The sequence below is a fragment of the Hemicordylus capensis genome, chromosome 5 (assembly GCF_027244095.1).
Source record: "Hemicordylus capensis ecotype Gifberg chromosome 5, rHemCap1.1.pri, whole genome shotgun sequence".
Classification (NCBI taxonomy): Eukaryota; Metazoa; Chordata; class Lepidosauria; order Squamata; family Cordylidae; genus Hemicordylus; species Hemicordylus capensis.
The window spans coordinates 5,749,289-5,774,331 of record NC_069661.1 but is presented as its reverse complement, the minus strand read 5'-3'; the positions used below and the strand labels follow the sequence as shown (position 1 = coordinate 5,774,331).

Sequence of the window (25,043 nt, the reverse complement as noted above, 5' to 3'; positions counted from 1 at the left end):
TCAATATTGTTCTTTTTGAAAATATTAAATAAGTGCAAAGCGCACACTCATATGCATTAGATTTTAGTCTCACTGCTACACTATGTTTTCATCTTCTGTGTTGCGATTTTTCAGTTAATTGGTCACATAATTAGGCTTGCTACTTTATTTTTAATAAAGCAGTTTTCTTCCTAGCTGGACGTCTTAGAATAAAGTAAAAAGTTTACTAGCTGAAGAACAAAGACCAATTTTTAATGTCCTTTTTTTCTAGATGTGAGGTTGAAAACCGATACCAGGGCAATCCTCTCAAAGGAACTTGCTACTGTGAGTACACCTTGTTTTTCCTGCGTTCTGTACACAGTTTGGTACTTCTGCATCAAACAACTTGCAACAGATGCCCCAAAGCATGCAGCACTCTAAAATAAGGCTTTGGCCCTCTAGTGAAGGGCTGAAGTTGGACTACAGCTCCCATCCTTCCCAGCCACAGTGGCTAATACTCAGGAATGATGGGCATTGTAGTCCAGCATGTGCAGGATGTTGTGCAGCTTTCCTCTAGAGCAGGGATTCCAGACCTGGGTCCTCCAGAGGTTGCTGTACTACAACTCCCATCATCCCCCCAATAAACTGTAGCTGGGGCTGATGGGAGTTATAGTCTGGCAACATCTGGAGGACCCAGGGTTGGGAACCCTTTCTCTAGAACAATCTGCTCCTTTCTCCTTTGCTGCTGTGTACTCTTGAACTCTCTTTCAGAACACCTTTGTAGTGGCAGTGCCATCTTTAAAGTTCTTCTAGGTTTCTTTGTTCTCTTCCCTAATATTACCTGGTTTTCTGCCTTCCTCTCTTGAATCAAGCAAATCACTGTAAGTATGCTAGGCACATGCACTTGTAATAGTTAGTCATATCGCTTCCCCCACACCTCGGTCTGGCACCCTGCTGCCCCAGCTAAATACGCTTAAATTATGGTTGTCTTGGGGCAGGGATTTGTCTTGCTTAAGTTGCTATGTAAAATGCACACAGATGTACAAAGAGTTTCAATTGTCAGTCTTCTTGGAGCAAGGGTATCTACAGCTCTTTAGTAGGCTGCAGTTTAGCATTTCAGATTGTCCTCTACAGTCTGACTTCAGCTTTGATCTCAATGAGACTTCCAGAGAGTGAGAAGCAGCTAGGTTGCAATTTCAGTTGGAGATGCAGATGCTTTTTTGTTTACCCTGTGTTCATCTACCAAGGAGGTAGACGAACACAGGTGATTTCTTTGTGGGCCTGTAAAAGCAACATGCTTGGAAGACAGGATGTTCAACAAGATTAGGGTAAGGGAAACTGGACCAGTAAATGGGTGGAGAGGAGAAGTACAGGTAGCCAGGAACTGCCAGTCAGTGTGGAGGATAATGAATCAGTGGTCTGACTCGGTATAGGGCAGCTTGATACTTTGATATTGGGGTTGGGAGGAGGAAAGGGGAACTGAAAAGGGAGGACAGTCGATTGAGATAAGCTTGGGTTAACAGATGTGTTTTAAGGGAGACATGAAGATTTTGAAAAGAAAAAAATACGTTGTTGTGCAAAGCGTTATTAAAAATAACCAGCATTCCTTTAGTAATTCGAACACTCTGAGAAGGAAAATCAGCATTATAGCCATGTTGCATATGGTTGACTGAGACTTGAGGGGCGATCAGGTTGAAGGGTAGTCAACATTACCTGGTAATGTGCTGACTTAGACAAGATTTTTGACTTGGCGAGATTTGGGGCTCTTCGGCTCAGACTCTTTGGGCTCCTCTCCTCCTCCTCCTCTCCTCCCAGTTTGCGTTGGGTGCTGTGATGGCAGGACCCTGATGTTTTTCCTTAGAAAAGAAGTGGCAGCCTGCCAGGCTTTATTCCAAAACTCCTCCCAACTTTGTTTTCTGTTCTGTTATACAGATACTCTCCTTATTGACTATCAGTTCACCTTCAGCCTCTCCCAGGAGGATGATCGCTATTATACGGCCATCAATTTCGTAGCAACACCTGAAGAGGTTTGTAAATTCTCTCCACTGCACTTCACGCGGTTGATTAAAAAGTCTTGGTTCTCTGTGGCTGACAGTGTCCAAGTGTATGTTCTATGCAGTGATAGACTGTCTCATGGCACTACCCCTACATGCTCCTTTATTGTGCTCTCACGGCACCCTTTCAGAAAAGTTGCTCTCAGCTTGATTTTACATATAAAAGATTCCAACTGAGAAAAGTCGGATATCCCCAAGGCAACCTTCTTCGCACAGTGTAATTAACCCAAGGAGTTTATTGCTGTATTGTAGTGTGATGATTACTTAGAATGCATCGCTTTTAAAATGGGATAGTTATCTCCATTTTCTCAAGCAGCCAGCCATGTGCTGAGAATTGAGCAGGGGCTAGATATTGCCTTCATTGCCTGCATGTGGACTTTCATCCAGGTGTTGGGCAGTCCCTGCTCTAACCTCTAGGGGGCAGACTTTTTCAAATAGAGCAGGGGTTCTCAAGCTTGGGTCCCCAGGTGTTTTAGGACTACAACTCCCACCATCCTACAACACCTGGGAACCCAAGCTTTAAAAACCCCTGGAATAAAGGATAGGCTGGGGCTGAACTAGGAGATGCTTTCTACCTCATTCCTTAAGCAGATCTTCTCTAAAATAAAACAAACTAGAGTAATACACAACCCTCACTATCAGCCTTGGGAGCTGCATTTGGGTGGCAGAGTCATGATTTAGGCCGGGATGTGGTTGGGCTCCTGCATTCCTGCAGTTCAGACTTCCTATACTTGACATTGGTTGCCACTTGAAATGGCTGTGTTCAGTTTAACAGGAGTGCCAGGTTTGACTGCTTTGGGACCAGGTCCCCTGATTTCCTCTTGCCTACATAGGATGGATTTTCAAGTTTAGTGTCTGGTCTCCTGTTTGCCTTCAGGTTTGGCCTTTGCAGATTAGGCTGAAGGATGGACCAAAAATCTCGCAGGCCCAGAACCTTGGGTGGAAGGCTGGTCTTGCAGTAGCAAACATGAATTGCCCCCGTTACTAAGCAGGGTTCGCCTTGCTTTGCATTTGGATGAGTGACTACATGTGTGTACTGTCTGCTATAAGATCATCCCCTTCAGAGATGAGGCTGTAACTCAGTGGTGGAGTATCTGCTTTGCACGCAGAAGGTCCCAGATTCAATCCCTGGCCTGGGAAAGACTCCTGCCTGAAACCTTGGAGAAATCACTGCCAGTCAGTGTAGACAAGACTGAGCTAGATGGACCAAGGGTCTGACTGAGTATACGGCAGTTTCCTTTGTTCCACATCTGGCTGGGCTCAAGTACTGCTGAGACCTCTTGAAAGCATTTTGATAATGGGAAGTGGCCAAAGCTTCCCAGAGGGGTTACCTTTTCAAAACTGCTCTAGCATTCGCAAGCATACCATAAATGAAAAATGTTATGCCCACTGGCTACAGGGCCAGCAGAAGTTCTCTCAGCAACCCCCTGCCCCCCCAACTCAAGATGGCTTGGATGCAGTGATGTGTTGGCTTATTCTGGTAAAAGAATATGATAAAACGTCTGCACTGGGCAGGGCAATATAATACTGCATCCAGGGAATTCGGGTGGGGAGAAGGGGGCGGCAGCCCCCAAGTGGGCAACTGCTGCAAAATAGTTTGGGGAATGGGAGGGTGCCTCACTGGCCCCCTAGCGAGCCCTGCCCACCTCTGAACTCTTTCAGCTACCCCAATGCCCCTAGTTTTGAATATCTGTGGTTTTGCCCTCTTGGCTCTAGTGTCTGGGCATGAGGGTTAAAATAATAGATGTACATATCAGTTAACGTAGGGGCCTTTTGCTTGCTCTTTATACTCGTCATAGCTTTCTCTTGATCCTGATTGAAGAAGCTTTTATGTACACTTCAAAAACCTTGCTAACTCCATGAGCACACTTGGACTGGATGATTCCTGCTTTGTGAAATTATTTATAGATATATAAACTAAACTTGGGAGCCTGAAACCCAGATCATGTGGTATAGCGAAGGCATCTGAATCAAGAGGGGGACCCTGAAATCCCTCTCTTAATGTCAGAACAACACTGATCACATGTTAATGGAAGGTCCTCTGTTTTTAAGCTATTAATTTGTGGTGTGTGTTTTGTTCTTGTTTTGTTAAATCAGCAAAACAGAGACTTGGACATGTTCATCAACGCTTCAAAAAATTTTAACCTCAACATCACTTGGTCAACAAGTTTTGCAGGTGAGAACAGTCCTCTCCATCTTGTCTCCAAATGCTTAACGTTTGAACTAGAAATACCTAGAAAGAGGGTGGTAGTGCTGGTGATATTCATTGCCATCAGCCAAAGTATTTGGCCGGATATGCTGAATCAGTGCAGCCTTCCCTTCTTGGCCGTGCCTCTGCCATCTCCCTCTTTGGCTCCTGATTCCTCCAACTCCTTGCTCCCAGCTCCCTCCTTGCTTTTACTATCTGCTCATTTTGCTGCATACTGCTTCTCTTCTGCCTTTGTCCTTTATCCTGCTCCCTGAGTATAAAGAGGTTTAGAATTCCTCTCACCATGGGGAGGGGTGACCTTTGGCCAGCATGATCCTGGGAGCCCCAGTCTTCTCCCAACTTTGCTTGCCTCACAGTTGTGAGCAGTGCCTCACAGTTGTGGGGACAAGCTTTGCCCCTCACTTCTCCAGCTCCAGAGTTAGAGCTGGGGTAGAGAGCTTGGGATTGCCCCTGACAAGGTGTAGCATGAGACTTGTCCCCTTAGCTAAGCAGGGCCTGCCCTGGTTGCATATGAATGGGAGACGAAGTGTGAGCACTGTGAGATATTCTCCTTGGGATGGAGCCGCTCTGGGAAGAGCATCTAGGTTCCAGGTTCCCTCCCTGGCAGCATCTCCAAGAGAGGGCTGAGAGAGATTCCTGCCTGCAACCTTGGAGAAGCCGCTGCCAGTCTGTGAAGACAATACGGAGCTAGATAGACCAATGGTCTGACTCAGTATATAGCAGCTGCCTATGTTCCTATGTCTACAAGTTTTAGTTTGGTTACAATGGCTAGCCAACATTTGTGGAGCCCTCCACCTATAATTGCCTAGGTATGGCGCCCCCCCCAGCCCCCACTTCACACAATGCATACGTTTCTTTTTGAACAGCTGTGACCGCACAGCAGCTCAACCAGTGGCAACTGGAGGCTAGATGACAGGCAGCCAGTTCCAATGTATAGCTTTTGTTTGCAGACATCCAATAAGTGACTTACATATTCGGTGGCTTGTGGTGTTGTATAGCAATTCTGTTGATGCCTCATTGTAGAGCATAAAGGTGGTTTGAGAAACAAATAAAGCAGAGCGCCGTTGATCTGATTTGACATCTGGGGTGCTTGTGATGGCTACTGAAATGTAAAGTTGACAGTAAGGAGTGTCTTAATTTATCACACCAGTGAAACGGAACTCAGCATTGCCTTTTTAGATGGAGCATTCACTTTCTTATCAGTGTGCTTCTATATAATTAAAGGAATAATGGTACCCTCTTGGAATATCGGTGAGGATTTGTCCAAAAAGCAGCCTTTCTCCGTTAGGTTGATAGGCTGCCACTTTCCCCAAGGTGTCATACGTGGGTCCATCCTCATACCCACTCTCATTTTGTCCTCACAACAGCTCTGGCAGGTAGATTAGGTTGAGAGATTGTGACTGGACCAAGGTCCTGCAGTAACTGAATGGGGTTTGGAACTCGTTTCTCGACGGTTCTAGCATGACACTCTAACCCTTACCCAACACTCCTGGTTTCTTTTAAAATTCTCAAACAGCTGGTACCCAGGCAGGAGAGGAAATTCCCGTGGTTTCAAAGAGCCAAATCAAGGAGTACAAGGACAGTTTCTCCAATGAGAAATTTGACTTCCGCAACAACCCCAACATCACTTTCTTCGTCTATGTCAGCAATTTTACGTGGCCAATTAAAATACAGGTAAGAGACTCTTGGATTTCTACACATCTGGGAATGACTGGCTGTAAAGGGTACATGTGGGACTGTAGAGTAATTGGTGGAGGCAACTTTTCATTCTTGCTGGGTGCTCCATCCTTGACCTTGGTTTGGTATGTGCTCCATCTTCTGTTTGTGTTTGCTTAGAGTCTAATGCTTCCTCATATTTAGGCTATGCATGTATGTATTCATATGTCAGCAGCCATCGCCTGTTTAGTGTTCTTACTGTCTCAGTGGGAGAGGTGATGTGCAGCCTGTTCTGCTGGGGTTGTACTCCTGCTAAAGGATCAGGATTGCTTGTTAGCACTGAGAGATCCAGATTTGTCCCTGGAGGACCAAGTGACCTCAAACAGCTCAGAAACTGTAGCAGGTTCAGAATACTGCTGCCAGGCAACTGACTGGGACCAGACCAGTCCCTGGGAGCCTATCTTTCTCCTGTTGGCAGAGTGCCATTGAATCCTGGTCAGTGTCCAGGCACAAGTGAAGGTGTCGGGGCTTACCTTTTGCAGCCCTGTGCGCCTTGAGGTCTGAGGACCTGAGGGATCAGTTGCTCCACACAATCCTGATGGTACACTAAGGTCATCCACAGAGGCCCTCAGTCATCTCAGGTGAGGGGTGCTGACTTGGGGCACCACGTCTTGGGAATACTCTCCTTAGAGAGGCGTGTCCTAGTTTCAAGTCTGGCGTCTTCTGATGCCGGGTGAAGACTTTTTATTTTCCCAGGTCGTGTGTGTTTTATTTTCCCAGGGGGGCAGAGAGACTAATTTTATGCTGCCTTGTATGCAGTTTATAATTACTGTAGTTGTTGTTTTGCTTTTGTTTTGCTTGTCATATTGTGGAGCGCCCTGTGGGAATAATATTTGTTGAAGGGTGCAGTGGCCTTCTCTGTTGCTGTAGTCAAGGACATCTCAATGGGTTATCCCCCTCACATGCTCCAAGGCAGGACTATGTTAATAGCTGGAAATAGAAGCCTCTAGAGCCTGAGGGGGATGACCCCGCCCAGTTCTTACAGTCCTGCATTGCTCCGGGCAGACTTTTCTCTTCTCTCCAATCTTCCTTTCTCATTCCTACTGATTCCAATAACTAGAATCCCTTTAATCCCTACTCGGTTCTACTTCTTCCTGATACACGCCCCCCCCCCGCCAAGACCCTTCTCCAACCTTTCCACCCCCCACCCCTCCCGACCTTCCCTGTCTTTTTAACTATATGGAGCATGTAGGGACGCCAAGAAACATCTGCATTCCTTCTGGGAAAGTGGGGAGTAAATTCCCTAAGGGCACTAGAGCTACTGGATCTCCATTGCCAGACGCATCCTTGCCGGCTGCTGCAGAGCCGTCCGGCAGGACGCAAGAAACAGCCGCAGTGGGTCTCCTGCCCTCAGGCCGCAAGACTCGCAGCAAAGCAGCAAAAGGGGCGGAGAACAAGCAGGCAGGGGCTTTAGAGCCTTCCTCCCTGCTGGCGAGCCACATTAGAGCAGCAGCAGCAATCCCCCTTGCTAATCCACCCCCAACTCAGGTGGAAATCAGAGCCTGGGGTGAAGGGGGTGCAGTGGAGGCGGCAAAAAGCTCGTTGGCAGCCCGGGCAGGACAAAATGACGCCTGCAATGAAAAGAGCGCGAAAACTGCCAGCACTGCAGAGGAGCAGCTAAAACGATGCGCGGAGGGAGCCAGGCAAGGGGAAACGGTGAGCTCATTCCATGAACAGGGTAGCTCAAGTGCGGGCCCCTCCAATCAGGCCACCAGGTTGCCTAAATCAGTACCCCCAGAATGGCAAGCCTAGTTCAAGACTGTGATAGTGGAGACAGTACACCAGCTCAAACCCCTTAAGAAAAATAAAAAATCCAAAAAGCGCAAACAGGTATCCTCCCCTTCTGAGGCGTCTTTCTCTATTAAATCCCCTCCTCCATCGCCCAGGAAAGTAAAAAGGAAGAAGAAGCGCACTAGTGCCTTAAGTCAGCTAAAGCCTCTTAAGAAACATAAAAAAGCAAAGAGGTGCAAGCGGGTGTCATCCTCCTCAGAGGAATCTTCTTCTACTGAGTCCCCCCCCCCTTCTCTCAAAAAGGCATAAAGAAAGAAAAAGCATACCAAACAGTCTCATACTAAAAGGGCAAGGTTCTTAAAATATTATAATAAAGATGATCACTCCTCAGAACAGTCAGGTCCTGATTCTGGGGACCCCACTCCTTTGAATGTGAGACCCACTGGTCATGAAAAGCAAAAAATCCCTATTTCTGAACTTGAATGTGTCATAGAGGGGGACCAAATGGGCACGGACGAGGGTATCCAGGACCCTGATCCCTTCCAAGACAAGATGGAAGGGGAGTGGTCTGAGGGGTGGAGGGGAGGAACCTGAATCCAGCTACATATGAGAGCGTTTGTTTGTCTCTGAGGACTTTATATAACCCATTAATTACCAAGGTGATAACAACTATAGGGTTACAGTCGAGGATAATGCCTGAGTCTACCCAAACAGTTAAAGGGGATTTAGTGTTCCCCTGGGCCAAACCTAGAGACATATTACTACCGATGCCAGACTGTTTTACGGAAACCATAAAACAGGAATGGTTGCTGCCTGCCATTAATAGGAAGCCTATGGCGGCAGCATCCCATTTCTGTTTTTCCCCAGCAGGAGTCTTCTGACCTGCTAAAGACCCCAAATACCGATGCACCAGTGGCCCAATTGATGTCAGGTTCTTTGCTCCCCGGGGATGGAGAGGCATCTCTGAAAGATCCTTCAGACAAGAAGGCAGAAATGGCCCTAAGGAGAGTCCACGACAATTCATCATTAGCAACCCAGTCTTCTGCAGCTGCTTCTATGGTGGCCAGAGCTAGTTTACTGTGGGTTAATGACTTGCTTAATGATACCCCTAGTGATCCAGTGCAACTCTTAAAGCTTCAGAAGGCCCAGGCCTTTGTGGCAGATGCCACATTGGACTCCATCAGATTCTCCTCCAGGGCGTCAGCTGCTGTGGTAGTCGGCAGGAGACAGCTTTGGCTAAAGAACCGGCAGGTAGATTCTACCTCTTAAGACCAATTTAACGGTGGTCCCATACGATAGCACAAAGCTGTTCGGCGAGACAGCACTTAAAGAGGTACTTGTGGAATCTAGGGACAAGAGGAGAACTATGCCCTCAACTTCCCACAAACCAGATAAGCCAAACTATAAAAGCCCTTTCCAGCCCTTTCATACATTTCGGTCCCCTTTCAGGGGCCAAGGCAGGGACTTTAGGCTACAGCAAGGGTCATGGGTTCGTCAGCAGTTCCCAACAAGGAATATGGGAAACTACATACAGGCCTTTAATCAGGCAAAACAGTCAAAACAGCAGCCATGACTTAAGAACAGTCAGACCTGGGGGGCTGCCTGTCGGGCTATTTCCACACCTGGGAGCAGTCCACAATGGACAGGTGGGTCCTAAATCTAATACAAGAGGGATACAGAATACAGGTGAAACTCGGAAAATTAGAATATCGTGCAAAAGTCAATTAATTTCAGTAATGCAAATTAAAAGGTGAAACTGATATATGAGACAGACACATTACATGCAAAGCGAGATAAGTCAAGCCTTAATTTGTTATAATTGTGATGATGATCATGGCGTACAGCTCATGAAAACGCCAAATCCACAATCCCAGAAAATTAGAATATTACATGGAACCAAGAAGACAAGGATTGTAGAATAGAACAATATCGGACCTCTGAAAAGTATACAGTGTACTGTGCTTGACTGGCCAGCAAACTCTCCTGACCTGACCCCATAGAGAATCTATGGGGCATTGCCAAGAGAAGGATGAGAGACATGAGACCAAACAATGCAGAATTGCTGAAGGCCGCTATTGAAGCATCCTGGTCTTCCATAACACCTCAGCAGTGCCACAGGCTGATAGCATCCATGCCATGCCGCATTGAGGCAGTAATTGCTGCAAAAGGGGCCCAAACCAAGTACTGAATACATATGCATGCTTATACTTTTCAGAGGTCCGATATTGTTCTATTCTACAATCCTTGTCTTCTTGGTTCCATGTAATATTCTAATTTTCTGGGATTGTCGATTTGGGGTTTTCATGAGCTGTACGCCATGATCATCACAATTATAACAAATTAAGGCTTGACTTATCACGCTTTGCATGTAATGCGTCTGTCTCATATATCAGTTTCACCTTTTAATTTGCATTACTGAAATTAATGGACTTTTGCACGATATTCTAATTTTCCGAGTTTCACCTGTAGAATTGAATAGTCCTCCTCCCAACAGATTCCTTCCAACCCCACGCACCTGCTCTATCTTCAAGCACTCAGAGTTTAAAAAAGACAATCCAAAACCTCTTGGACATAGGAGTGGTGGAGCACGCGTCTCATGGCCAGGAAGGGAGGGGCTTTATTCCATTCTGTTCACTGTCCGCAAAAAGAACAGCTCCAAAAGAGCAGTATTGGACTTAAAGTACCTCAACAAGTGGGCACGTCACAAAAGATTCCATATGGAGTCACTGGAATCGATAGTGGAATCTCTTAAACACTGGGACTTCCGGGCGTCAGTGGATCTAAAGGATGCCTGCCTCCACATACCCATACACCCCAGCAGCCAGGTTTTTCTAAGGTTCAAATACGTAGGAGTAGACTGCAAATATATGGCTCATACCCTTTGGGCTGTCCCCAGCTCCGAGGGTTTTCACGAAGGTCCTGGCCCCTCTGATGTCTCATCTATGGCTTGAGGGGGTCAGGGTCTTTGCTTATTTAGACAGTCTTTTGATTAAATCAAAGACAAAGGACTCAGCAGAATCAGATATGCAATACATACTGAGGACCCTACAGGAGCACGGGTTCCTAATAACGCCTCCAAAAAGTCAACTCTGTCCTTCGCACGGAATTCAACATTTGAGAGTTGTTATAAACACGGAACACGATCAGCTTTTTCTACCACAGGACAGGTTCCAGACACTGTCCACAGAGGTCAGTCTGGCATATGCAGCCCCGGTGGTACATCTCTTAACCTTAGCAAGAGTCTTGGGCCTGATGGTGGCAACACTAGAGGCAGTTCCCTGGGCAAGGTTCCACCTCAGGGAACTTCAGTGATTCCTTCTTCCATATTAGACAGCCATTGCTGCCAAGAAACGTCTGCTCCTTACCCTGCCAACTCAAGTACGCCACTTGCTTCTCTGGTGGCTTTCACCACAGAACCTGCTGGGAGGAAAGAGATTCCTGGATCCTCCAAAAATTGTGACTACCGTTGCCAGCAATATTCTGGGGGCACATTGCCAGCAATATTGGGCTCAAGGAAAGTGGTCAACAATGGAAAAGAAACACTCCATCAACTGGCTGGAGCTGAGGGCCATTCGCCTTGCACTTTGCGAATTCCAACAGATATTACAAGGACAAGATGTTCTGATCAAGACCAACAATACAACAGCAAAAGCCCATGTAAACAGACGGGGGGGGGGGGGGCGGAACCAAGTTCCTTACACGAGGCAGACCTTCTGATGACATGGGTGGAACTACACCTGATCTCCCTCTTGGCACAGCACGTGTAGGGAGATCTGAATTATCTGGCCGATTGGCTCAGCAGAGAGGACCTGTTGCCAGGAGAATGGTCTCTAAACACAGACGTCTTCAACCAGTTATCTCGCGTGTGGGAAATACCAGTAATCGACCTGTTCGCGACACCGCAGAACACAAAACTACCAAAGTTTCTGTCCAGGTTCCCTTGCAGGACATCGGAAGCCACAGGCCCACCGTCAGTCCCCTGGCCAATAAGAGTGCTATATGTCTTCCCCCCGACCCTGCTACTAACGCACGTGCTGAGGCACTTCAGGATCCTACAGGCAGAGGTCATACTAGTGGCTCCCTTCTGGCCAAGGAGACCTTGGTTTGCGGAGCCACTACATCTCAACACATCAGAGCCGTGGTTCCTTCCACTTATTCTGCACCTACTGCTGCAGGGACCAGTGAGATATTCCAACCCAGGCTGGTTACAGCTAGCTGCATGGAGACTGAGCGGCAGATCCTAAAGAGTCAAGGTGTCTCTGATAATGTCTCTAACACAATTCTTGCTTCCCGTAGCGCCTCCATGAACAGAGTGTACCAGTGTACCTGAAGGACGTTTTTACGATGGTCAGCACGTCACAACGTTCCCACAGGTCAAGCTACCATTCACTACCTTTTGCAATTTCTGCTGGAGGGCCTTGACAAGGGTTTGAAACGTAACAAGTTGAAAAGGCAGGCAGCGTCAATGGTGGACCTTATTTCTGGCATATCTACAAGGTCAAATCTTTCACATCTCCTCCTTAGATGTTTCTTGAGAGGAGCAACATTGTTATCTCCACCTACGTCACACCATTTTCCGTCTTGGAGCCTGAATACCTTTTTGAGGGCGCTTCAATATGCACCATTCGAGCCTATAAAATCAATTCAATTACGATTATTGTTTCTTAAGTTGGCATTCTTAATCGCTGTTACTTCAGCTAGACATGTGTCAGAACTGAGAGCCTTATCTATACACAAGGCCTACTGCATATTTACAGTGGACTCAGTTCGTCTGATACAGGACCCCTTCATTCGTACTAAGGTGATATCACAATTCCATCAGTCACAAGATGTTTTCCTTCCATCTTTCTATCCACATCCAAAACACCCTCAAGAGAGATTGTGGCACAAATTGGATTTTTGACAGTGCCTTAAAATGTATATCAACAGATCAGCGTAATACAGACTCTCCGTTTGTTTCATTTCTACCAGGATCTATGGGCGAGGCAGTAACTTCTCCAACTATTGCCAGATGGATCAGAGCATGTATTGCTCTGGCATATGAAACACAGAATCTTCGACCTCCCTTAAACATAACAACTCATTCTAAAAGGGCAGTGGCTACATCAGCCGCATTTTCAACCAATGCAGCAGTCCAGGAAACCTGCAAGGCTGCAACTTGGAAGAACCTGTCCACTTCCACACAGCATTATAAGATGGACATTTATGCCTCTGTTCAGGTGGCTTTTGGTAGACGGGTGCTGCAGGGGGTGCTTCCCCAGGAGTAGTCAAGAGCACGTCCCTCTCTTACGACCTACAGGCTTTGGTATGTCCTGTCGAGATGTCTTTGACTACAGCAACCGAGAACGGAGCATTGGTTCACTTACTGAGAAGGCTTCTTCTGGTTGCTGGAGTCAAGGACATCTCAGCCCAGCTCGGTGCGTCTTGGCTTACTCCTGGGAGATCATTCCCTTAGTTTACTTCGACTAGTGCAAGTACAGGAACTCAGCTTGCAGGAGATGTTCGGTATTGGTTGCTTATGCAACTTACGTTTTTATTCTAATTTTATTCACATATGTACTATGTTGCTTGTTCTACTTGTTTGGAAGATATGGCAGTCTTTATTTGCTATCTTGGCCTGTAAGAACTGGGCGGGGTCATCCCCTTCAGGCTCTAGAAGTTTCTATTTTCAACTAATAAACATAGTCCTGCCTTGGAGCATGTGAGGGGGATAACCCATCGAGATGTCCTTGACTCCAGCAACCAGAAGAAGCATTCACAGTAAGTGAACCAATGCTCAGATTTGTTTATTTTAAAATTATCTTCTGCCAATACTTACAGTGTGAACTCATGTGAGCTTAAAACAATACATTAAAACCACATTAAAATTAAAGGCTTTTTGGTTTTCAAAATATATAAGAATATGAGTTGGTTTATGGATTTGTTTGTGCCACATAAAGTCATGCTTCCCGATTACCTTCAGGCACCAAATCCTCCTTCTTAAATTAGATGAATGCACCATTTTCCACACCGGAATATGCTAGGCAAAAGGTTTAAAAAAATTTTTTGGTATTTAAAAGATGAAATTCTGAATATAATCATATTTTTAATGTTTGTTCTGGTCAACAGATTGCTTATACTCACTATTAAGATCAATAATTCAAGTATGACATGCCAAGAGAACCAGAAGATTTTACTCGGATTCAAATTTACTGTGATTCAAATTTACTATGGGAATGATGCAGTAAAATGAAGAACGTTGGAAGTTGAAATCCTTCAAATTTCAAACTGTTCTTTTACTTCCCTATTCCAAGCGGAGTAATGAAAAATTCTATTACAGATCTTTAATTTTTTGAACTTCCCTATAAGTGCAATCTACGCAAAATAATTTTGCCTGGTCAATGACGGGCCTTGCCTGCTAGTTATATATAAATGCTTCTAAAATTAACGTTTTGATTCAGCTGTTGTGGCTGGAGATGATGTGGGCTGTAGTCCAACACCAGCTGGAGGCTCAAGGTTGGGAACCCCTAGTCGAGAGTACTTGACCGACATTTTTCTCTTGCCTCCAAAATGAGTTAAAACTTCTTTCACAACTGTGTGTGTGTAACTAATACACTAAGAGGGGCTGGGGAGATGGTTCTGTGGTTGAATGCTTGTTGCAGTCCTTCTGGAACGGAAGCAACTGCCCAAGTGAGTACTCCAAGGCTTCTCCCTGACGAAACTGTGCAGTAGGCTTCCAAGCAGTTAAAGCAGTCTTCACTTCAAATCTTTGAGGACTGGGCAAGGGGAACCCAACACCGCCCCCCTGCCCCGCTCCTTTTCATATGAAGTGGATGGTTCAGAGGCAGTGAAGTCATCCACACAATTGAATACTGGGTAGGACAAGTGTCCTACCCAGGTTTGGGGGCTGTGTGTACTCCCAATATTTGGTTGTGGGAGCAAACTACTAGGTAGGAGGAGGGATTGTGTAGAAGCAGAGTAGGAGAAAAGATTGGACAGGACAGCTTTTTCTCCTACCTTGGTCAAATCCTGGATAGGGCAGCGCCTAGTTTTTTCTTCTGACCTGGATTCCATACAATCTTTTCTCCCCCTCCTACCTCTCTGTTTCCTCCCGCACAAATTGGGAGCAGACACAGCTCCCAAACAGTGTTCCCTCTTAATTTTTTTCAACACTGAGTGGAATGAGTTTTGTTCTGGATGGTGATATCAAGGCAGTATGCTCACATGTGTATTACTATGTGCCTCTATAGAAAAACGCACACACCAAAAATATGTAAGGAAAGAAATGTACTTTATAGTTCTATTTATCTGTCTTTTAAAAAAGCAATTGTATTGGTCATTGGTGGTTAAAAATAGCCGAATAATAATAATAAACAAATAAATACAATCAGTCTAAGTTTTGTTTATTTAAATTTGAGTTCGTCTTTGCTTTCTACCTCTAATCCTGTAAAATGTTGATTGCCTGAGTGTTCATTACCCCCATAACCTGATAGTCATGTGGTAGACTTCCAAATATCCTGGAGACTGGAGCTAACACATGCCTTAGATTAGCCAAGGTCACTGCCTGCCAAAGGGCCTTAACTGGAGATTGTTAATTTGTACATTTTTGTTCCATCTTTTGGAGCTGATTCAAACCTTCAAGGTAGATAATAACATCAGAAATTTAAAGTTAAACATAGGAAGCTGCCACATACTGAGTCTGGCCATTGGTCCATCTAGCTCAGTATTGTTTACTCAGACTGGCAGTGGCTACTCCAACTTTGCAGCAGGCAGGAGTGTCTCTCAGTCCTATCTGAAGATGCCAGGGAGGGCAACATAGAACTAATTAAACTGAGTTTTTATAATGTTATATACAAAATACAAAACTCAATAGATAAATTGCCTGTTGTAATCTTCTGTGTTCCCCCCAGGAGTGTGCTCTCGCTCTCACTCTTGCTTGATTCCCCCCAGGACTGCCAACACTCGCTTACTCTCCCACTCTCTCAGGGTTCTCCCCAGGAGTGCGCGCATACAAACCAGCACCTAATTAAGCCTTTTTTACCGCCCCCCCACCGCATTACATTGGCAGAATCTTGTTTGTTGCCTTCTCCCGGCGGCCATGCTGTGGTGGCTTTGACCTGCCGGGAGCTGCTACAGCCACCTTCTCCACCAGCTCCCCCTGCAGTGTGGCTCTTGACAGAAGTCTCACGAGAGGGGACTTGGGACTCTCCCACGAGACTTTGGGTGAGATCTGAAGCCGGAGCTAGGGGAGGAGACCCGGCCAGGGGTAGGGAGGGAGGCGGCAGCAACACCCAGCCTGGGAGAGGGAGGAAGCAGGACCTTGGCGGGCTGTTGGGCGGAGGTGGCAGGAGCAGCAGCAGCAGTGCGACAAGACTGCGCGCCTGGGGGCTGACATTCTGGGTATGCGCATGCACGTGCACCCCTTAGAGGGAACAGTGCTCCCAAACCTGGGTAGGACACTTGTCCTACCCAGTTTTCGGTTGTGGAGATGACTTCATTCATTGTCTTTCGTTCTCCTCCTCCTCCTCCTTTGACTGACGAGGCTGTCTAGTGGGGACAGCAGAGGGCCTTTTGCCTCTGTTGAGGGAAGTTCACTTCAGAGGCCCAGAGAGTTGCCGGGCAGGATGATTCCAGAGGGTGATCAGCGGGGACGGGGTCCAGTGGAATAGTCTCCGGCTTCCTTGTTACTTAGCTAGAGCCTCATCGAGAGATGCCGAGACAGCTAAAGTGTGCTGGGAGCTGGTGTAGTCCAGTGGATAGAGTGAGTTTGGAAGACTTTTGCGCTTCACTCTCTGGGACTCATTATGTGGCCTTCGACTTGTCACTGTCTCTCAGCATTAGGTCCCCATCTGTGAAATGAACAGTAGTGACTTCCTTTTCAGGGTTGGAGGAGAGCTGGTCTTGTGGTAGTGAGCCTGGATTGCCCCCTCGGCTAAGCAGGGTCTGCTCTGGTTTGCATTTAGATGGGTGACTGGGTGCGAGTGCTAGAAGATATTCCACACAGGGGATGGGGCTGTAGCTCTGTGGTAGAGCATCTGCATTTTTGCATGCAGAAGATCCCAGATTCACTCCCTGGCATCGCCAGGTATGGTTGGGAGAGAGTCCTGCCCGAAACTCTGGAGAGCTGCTGCCAGCCTGGATAGACAATACTGAGCTAGATGGACTGAGAGTCTGGCTCAGTAGAAGGCAAATCCCTGTGTTTGTAGGGTTGCTAGAAGTAGGTCCAGCGTCCGCATGTGGTGCCCTTGGGCGAATGTCAGGGACCTAGTATGCTGGTAGGGCTCAGCACTGCTGATGCCTGCAATGGGCGGCCTTAAAAACAAAAACCTTCCTGCCCCACCCCACTCCCACCCCCAGTGCCAGTGTGACTGGAGGCTCTGTTTTAATGCCCCAGCAATGCCCTGTCATTGCTCTGCTATGGAGCAGTCCTAACTTGCAAGCTTTGTGAGGGATTTTAAGGCGCCAAGAGAAGCAATGCTCCTGTTGCCCCTGCCCTATAAGCCCACCAGGACCCCCCAGCCCACAGGGAGGAGGGCCCTTTGCCCAGGGTCCGGTCAGACTTGGAGCCAGCCCCATTCTGAGCACCGTTCTCTCTAAAAATTTTCATCTCTGTGCGGAATGAGTTTTGTTCTGGGTGGCAGTATCAAGGCAGTGTTTGCGCATGCGCATTCAGAGTGGGGCCTTCCTGATTCAACCCAAACAGGATCTAAAATTAACTGAGCAGTCATTAAAAAATCTGTGAGTGTGCACACATGCGCACGCCTTAGAGGGAACAGTGGTTCTGAGGAGGAATACCATCCAGGTTGTAAAGCGCATTGTCAGTTAAAAGTGCTGTGTGAAGGGCAGGTGGGGTGCATAAGCAGACCCCTCTCTCAGTGCAGAATAGAATGGAATGAAACATCTGGAGGAACTGCTTTTGTTTTGCTGCTTGCCATTCTTGGTTGTTTTTCCTTTTCTCTCATCTTAACCATCACTGGCATTAATATTTGCATTCTTAACCTGAGCAGGATATTTAAGGAGCTGCTGTACTTTCATTTGCTCGTCCACTTTCAAGTGGGTTGCATGGCAGGCCTAATCAAAATGTTCAAAATCTCCAGGAAGGGGGGCCCAGTCAGTGCAGGATGCCATGATAGCTGTCCCTGGTTCAGCCACACGCTGTTGTTTGTCATGAAGCTCTTGACTGAAGCCTGCCGTGTGTGCCTGGTTCTCCTGCCCGCTTCCTCAGCTCCCTTTAGGAAGCTCCCGGCATATAAATGCTCTTTTGTGCTACTGATAGTGGCGTGTTTGCCAGGACCGAGTTCTTCTCCCCCTCCTCAAACTTGTGCTCCACCTCTCTTCAAAACCACTTCAGTTGGTCTCAGAACTATATTGGTGTGGGATGTCTCTCCCCACTTTCCCCATTTAAATGATCTCTCTAAAATGTTCTCTTGGCAATCCAGAGTTGGCAAAATGTAGTCCATCGCTTTTTGAAAGAGAAGCAAATGTGAGTTTTAGGTTGGCTCTGTTTAAGTCACTCCAGCTTGCGACAGCCACGTTGTGAAGTTTGCTTAAGTTAGTTCATCGGCTTCCTTTTTTGGGAAGGCAGGTAAGTTTCTGTTGGAGACGGTTTGCTCTCTGGTTGTGCTTTAGATTGTTGCTATTTTCTAGAATCCGTGTCTGATTTAGAAATGATTGAGCCTGCAGCCAGTCCTCTCATTCACAGTTTCAGTTTTAATCTCTTCTGTTTGGAGTGTACTGTGTGGAATGAGCCTTCCCAGAGACAGAGCTGGCAAATGTCTTCTGAGTGCTGGTGTTGATCTCCAGGAAAGTAATATCTGAGAACTATAGCGACGACGTTTCGCATTTAAGAACCTGCAAAGCCTTTTTTCTCCCCATTTGGAGAAGGGTGAGGGTTGTTATAAAGGAGTGGTCTCAGAGGGTTAAGCTCTGCAGTTTAGAACCCTCAGCAGCAGAAAGGAAGTTCAGAAACTTGCAGTGGGATTTTCCAGGCAGTTTTCAGTTCAAACAGTGCCCCCCCTTTCTCCCCTTTGTTCCTTCCCTGCCCCCCAAACTGAAGGGCTGCATCTGACAAGTCAGTAATGGAGAACACTTCAAATCTGCTTTTAATGTGTCGGCATCAGCACTTTTATATACCAATGTTGAACTGGTTTCTTTCCTCCTTCCAGTTAGGTACTTACAGATGTTTTGTTTGCTGAAGTAGTGCACACATCTGACACCAAACAGAGCTCCTTTTGAGAGGTGCTTATGATGACCTTGTCAAATGTGGAGGGATTGGAAACTCTGAAACTGACTAGTGTGAAAATATGCATCTTAAATATGATACAGAAAGGCAGGTAACTGGAAAATAGCTGGTTAGGAACAAATTAAAACAGAAGAGAAATAAACAGTGTTGAGAGAGGAGGGGGTCTAGTATTTTGGTGGGAGGAAAAAGCAGGAGCCACCAGATGATGGGGCAAGCTGATTTCCATTGCCCTTAGCTGTTGACCAGTGTGGTTCATCTGTGAGAGAGAGACCGTTGGCTCACTCTAACAGCTGGATTGGTCTGGATGCCTGATGCCTCTCAGGTCTCTTCGGGCAGGGGTTCTCAAACTTGGATCTGAAGATGCTAACTGTATGTCAAAAAGGACATTGTAGAACTGGGAAAGGTGCAGAAGAGGGCCACCAAGATGATCAGGGGCCTGGAGCACCTTCCTTATGAGGTGATGCCTACAACACCTGGGGCTTTATAGTTTAGAAAAAAGGTGGCTGAGGGGGGACATGATAGAGGTCTATAAAATTAAACATGGAGTAGAGAGAATGAGCAATTTGTCGTCTTTTCTCACAAGACTAGACTAGAACCAGGGGTCCTCCCATGAAACTGATTGCCAGGAAAGTTAGAACTGACAAAAGGAGGTACTTTTTTACACCGTGCATAATAAAATTGTGGAAATTGTTGCCATAAGATGTGGTGATGGCCACCAGCTTGGATGGCTTAAAAGGGGGCCCTAACAAATTCATGGAGGACACATCTGTCAGTGGCTACTAGTTTTGATGGCTATAGACTATCTCCCGGCTCCAAGGCAAGATGGCTCCCAATACCAGTTGCAGGGGATGTAACAGCAGGAGAGAGGGCATGCACATACCTCTTGCCTGTGGGCTTCCCAGACGCATCTGGTGGGCCACTTTATGAATCAGAATGCTGGACTAGATTGGCTTTGGGACTGATCCAGCAGGGCTGTTCTTAAGTAATAACAGAAACAATAAGGAAGAACAAATTTTGTTTTACACATACATTCTTTGCAGGAGTGCAAATTGTCTATATTGCTTGCTGACAAGTGAATTTTTAGCGACAATATAATTAATATGTTGCTTCCCTAAAGATTAGGTTTATTCTTCGAATGGGCCAGTTATATGGCTGTCATGAATAAGGCAAATACCAAAATTAGATTGGAGCACAAGGTGCAGATCTGGGGTTTGGCTTGACAAAAATATTGCAAGGTTGCCCAAAAGAGCAGTGCATTTTTGATGCAGTACATATTATATCTTTACTTTTTAAAAAAAATTGTGTTGTGGGCATCTTGCATGTATCTTTGGACTCTTTGCATTAGAAAATACAGATTTTTATGTAGGGGATGAAAGAGATGTAATTAGCCTATTAAAACCTAAATGGTTAGTGTTCAATAAATAACTATATTAAAAATTGTATTGTTACTTGCTTTGTTGGTTGGGTAAATAATGACTCAGTTAATTGTAAGGTTTTTCTTGTTGGTTTTTAAATTGCTACTTTGGCTAAGTAAGTTATCTTTTGTATTGATCTGTCTTATGTTTTTAATGCACCTCACTAAAACTATAATCACCAATGTGTGGAAAAAATTCTATAGATTGCTCTTTTTTTATTTAGAGAGAGAGAGCTTCTACAGTCAATGTGTACTTAATTTATTGAATTCACTGATACAAGATGTGGCAATAGCCACTGATTTAGATGACTTTTAAAGGGGATTAGACCTTTTGTTCTCCATGAATTTGTCTATTAATGGCTATTAGCCATGATTAGGCTAACACCAGGGTGGGTTTGAAGTCATGTGATGCAGGTTTCGAGCTCTGTGTATGCTGCCTTGACTTCTCTGGAAGAAAGGCAGGATATCAATGAAAATAAAAGATAGCTAAAATAAGCTTCCAAATTTTTAGAGGCATTGTACCTCTGAATACCATAGGGACATAAGAACAGCCCTACTGGATCAGGCCCACGGCCTCTCTAGTCGAGCATCCTGTTTCACTAAGTGGCCCACTCCAAATGTGGCTGCACCATAGCTTTGTCTAAGGGCATTATAACATTAGAAGTTATATTTTCAGCTCCCTTGCTGAAAACTGAAAGACAACCCCTGCTTAACAAAGGCAACAATTCATGCTTACTACTGCAAGACTGGTGCTTCACCCATAACATGTTAGGAACACAGAAACACAGGAAGCTGCCTTACATTGAGTCAGACCATTGGTCCATCTATTGTCTACACTGACTGGCTGCAGCTCTTGAGGGTTTCAGGCAGGGGCGTTTCCTAGCCGTACCTGGAGATGCTGCCAGGGATTGCCCCTGGGGCCTTCTGCATGCAAAATGGATGCTCTGCCTCTGCGCAACGGTATGATCCCCAAAGGTGACATACATGGGTCTCCCATCCAGGCACTACCTTTATATGGAGTCAGACCATTGGTCCATCTCACTCAGTATTGTCTAAGCTGAGTGGCAGTTTCAGCCAGGGGCCTTTCCCAGCCTCATCTGGAGCTGCTGCCAGTTGCTCTGCCGCTAAAGTGCCGCCCCATCCTCGAGCTGGATGCTTTATTCCATAGCCCAAAATAGACAGGATTCCGAGCATCCATCATTATTTTTTGCTTGAGGCACCTGTTAATAGGGACAACCCAAGAAGAGTCATGCTGAATTCGCCGTCTAGGCCAAGGGCTCTCTTGTGGCAGTGAATACTAGAAACTCTGCATCGTCTGAAGCATTCTTTCCTTTTGTCTGTCTTGAATCCCCTCTCTATCAGTTTTGTTGCCTGAGCCCCATGTTCTAGTATTATGTGAGGGAGAAAAACTTATATCTATATACTAAAGAACGAAAGAAGGGCCCTAGTAGACTAGATCAAACGTCCATTTTGTCCAGCAGCCTGTTTCCAGCCGCACTCAAATGAATGCCTCTGCAAAGCCTACTCTTTTGTGTCTTGGGATGAGCAGTGCTGGGTTCTACTCATGGAGGAAGGTCTAATTAATGGCTACTAGTCTGATGGCTACAGGGCATCTCGAGCCTCTGAGGCAAGATGCCTCTATATACCAGTTACAGAGGAGCAAGAGCAGGAGAGAGGGCATGCTTTCATTTCTTGCCTTCCCTGAGGCATCTGGTGGTCTACTGTAGGATGCAGGATGCTGGGCTATATGGGCCTTGGGCCTGATCCAGCAGGGCTGTTCTTAGGTTTTACTATGAGGAGGTCTCACCCAGGGTCAGCAGGCCAAGTCAAGGGCTGGAAGGTCAAGACTCAAGAGAGCAAGCATACCTCAGTGTCAAAGCTGAGGTCAGAAATCGGAACTACAAGGGAGCAGGCGAAGTCAGGATCACAAGCCAAGGTCAGGAGCTGGTAGCAATGCAAGATCCAGGGAGCCAAGCCAGGAGCTTTTGCAATCATGTTACTCCTGCAAGAGCCTGGCCATGCTCCCTGCTTATGGAGTGCTGCCAAGCGTCATGGCCCCACGTCTTGTTAAGCAGTTTCTGGCTGGAGTGGAGCTGGAGAGCTGGTGGATGGTACTGGTGTGGCTTTGGCTTTGGCTTCATCTTCTGAAGTGGAGGGAGAGGATGAGGGGGCATCCTTGGGTCAAGGTGGTGGATCAGGGGATACAGAATTCCCTGAATCCTAGAGTTGCAAAGTAAGCTTCACACCCTGTTTCTTCACTGGAATTCTCGGGTTCTGTCTTGGACAAAGATTGATCAGACTCGGGGATCATGACACCTGCAAATCTGGCAGGAGTCCCCTCTCCCCGGGTTGTTCTCCTGCAACTGGTTCTTACTGGCTCACTACCTCCGAATAAGGAGGGTCCATCATGGCTAATACCAGCTTGAATGTGTAGGATTAGTCAACTGGAAAAAAATTAAATTAGATTTCGTCATTCGGGGGGGAAAGTTGTCATGAGAACTAGCATGTTCCATCAACTGGTGAAAAGGTTGTTTATCCATGCAGCAAACTCTCGCTTTCAAGTTCAGAACAAACTCTTCCTTGATGTGGTTCAGACATTATTATCGGGCTGCAGCCCACTTTTAGAGAACAGACATGGTCAACACGTGAAGTAGCATCCTTAGCAATCTAGTACTGTGCATTTCTGTGGCAGCCAGAGAAAAGAGTTCTCGGTCTCATGCAGAAACAAGTGAAGTATCAGGAAATGTGCTCACAGCAGAATGCTTAAGAGTGGAAATAATAAGCTGCAATGTACAGGAGCAAACTTCAGACGTCAAGTGCACAGCGTGGTCACCAGCAATGCTGCCAGTGAAGCAAAAATAAGCAAGCAGGAGGAAAAAGCATGAAACTCAGAGCTGCTAACATACACCTGCACTGCTCATTTGACGCATCTTCAGAGGCTTAAAGAACATGCGAAGTGCCCTGCTGGATCAGCCCAGTGGCCCCTCTCACCCAGCATCCTGCTTCCAACAGGGGCCTACTGGATTCTTCTGAGAGGCTCCCAAGCGGGGCATGAAGGTAGCAACCCTCCCCTCTTTTCATTCCCCAACATGGAGTCCTGGGGAGTCAGCTGCTTCAGAACATGGAGGATCTATATAGTGTGGGCAGGAAATCTTTGGCACTTTTATCTGTTGTTGAACTACAATTCCCATCATTCCCAGCCACAACATATTGCCAACCCCTGCTATGTAGCTATCGTGACTAATAGCCAGTGACATAACTCCATGAAAAGAGCTTTGTTGGATGTGACCAAAAACCTGTCTAGTCCAATATCCTATGGCCAGCTGAATGCTTCTAGGAAAGCCAACCAGCAGGGCATGAAGGCAAGGACCCCCTCTGCTCTTTGGCCATTGATATGAAGGCTTATGCATCAGAGCTTCTATTGTGCTGTTGTCATAGTTAGTAGCCGTTGATATTTACTTACTTACTTACTGATTGATTGATTTGATTTGATTTGATTTATATACCACCCTTCCAAAAAAGGCTCAAGGTAGTTGACATCAACATAAAAACAATTAAAATCAATTGGTTAAAATCAAAACTATAAAAACAGCATTAAACTAATTAACAGTTAAAACCCCCCAGGTAAAACTCCAAGATACTGCTAACTTGGCAAAGAGGCACCTTTTAACATGGTGATTCTCGTTATTGAGCAGGGGGAGAGTAACTGGCCCGATCCACCCCCAGCACAGCATCTCTCCAGTGACTGTTGCTGGTGTCTATCTTGTGTTTCTTTTTAGATTGTGAGCCCTTTGGGGACAGGGATCCATCTTATTTATTTATTATTTGTCTGTGTAAACCACCCTGAGCCATTTTTGGAAGGGCGATATAGAGATCGAATGAATGAATGAACAAAACATTTAAAGAGTTAAAAACCCTGGAGAATCAGGCTGAACACTTACAGCAGTTAAAAACAATTTACAACAAATTAAGAATCCTGAAAGACCAGGCCAAACAGATAGTTCTTAAGGGCTCTCCTGATAGATTCCTCCTCTGGTCTTGGACTTCAGTTAGTGGAGCTTGTGTGTCTCTAGAAAGCTCTTGAATGGTTTTCTTAAAGCAAAATGAGTCTAAACTATAGGGATGTAAGTGTAACCTTTGCGAGTAATGAGAGCTCCTTTAAAATGCAAAACAGTTTCCAGGTCCTGGCAGCATTCAGAAGACAGTACTGTGCTGAAATATGCCCCCACCCCTTGCTCCTTTCCGTCAGTTGTGCTTTACGTAGGGTTACCTATATGCTGGCTTTCCAAATCCGGATGCTTAATTTGCATATTATGTAAAGGGGCTTGAAAATGATTTTTGAGCAGAATCGTGACTGCATGTTTTGCTTATTCATAATTCCTCTTCTACGAGGGTTAGAGCTTAGCCTTTTATTTTTATTTTTTAAATGAAAGGTGAAATGTGGGTGGTCTAAGCAGGCTGGGTGAGATGCTTAAAATCCGGGTGAAACCCAGAATTTGTGGGGAGGGGGCATGGCCACTCTAGCTTTACTGGGCGGGCGGCAAATTGTGAAGTGCTGGGTTTTCTGCTGAAATTCATCTCTTGTAGTTCTGCCTTGTATTACTGCAGCTGCCAGGTCGCTTCTGGGGCCCAGTACAGGGCACAGATACTGCCTCCTTGAAGTCCTAGCTAGATAGGCCTGCAGTTTACTTCAAGGATTGCCTCTATCCCAGTGAGAACTTTGAAAGATTTCAGGAAAGA

General features: G+C 46.1%; 1 protein-coding gene across 4 annotated transcripts in view; it reads left to right on the top strand.

Annotated features, from left to right (window-relative positions):
• ATRN (attractin) overlaps positions 1–25,043 on the top strand; it is a 231,788-nt gene that overhangs the window by 128,635 nt on the left and 78,110 nt on the right. For 3 of the 4 annotated variants that reach the window (XM_053252986.1, XM_053252987.1, XM_053252988.1), the window contains exons 21-24: positions 251–303; positions 1,891–1,985; positions 4,110–4,188; positions 5,738–5,895. In XM_053252986.1, coding sequence (XP_053108961.1) covers positions 251–303; positions 1,891–1,985; positions 4,110–4,188; positions 5,738–5,895 — 385 coding nt within the window. Of the gene's footprint in view, positions 1–250; positions 304–1,890; positions 1,986–4,109; positions 4,189–5,737; positions 5,896–13,776; positions 15,035–25,043 lie in introns of those variants that run through there. The other variant, XM_053252989.1, reaches the window with a different exon arrangement.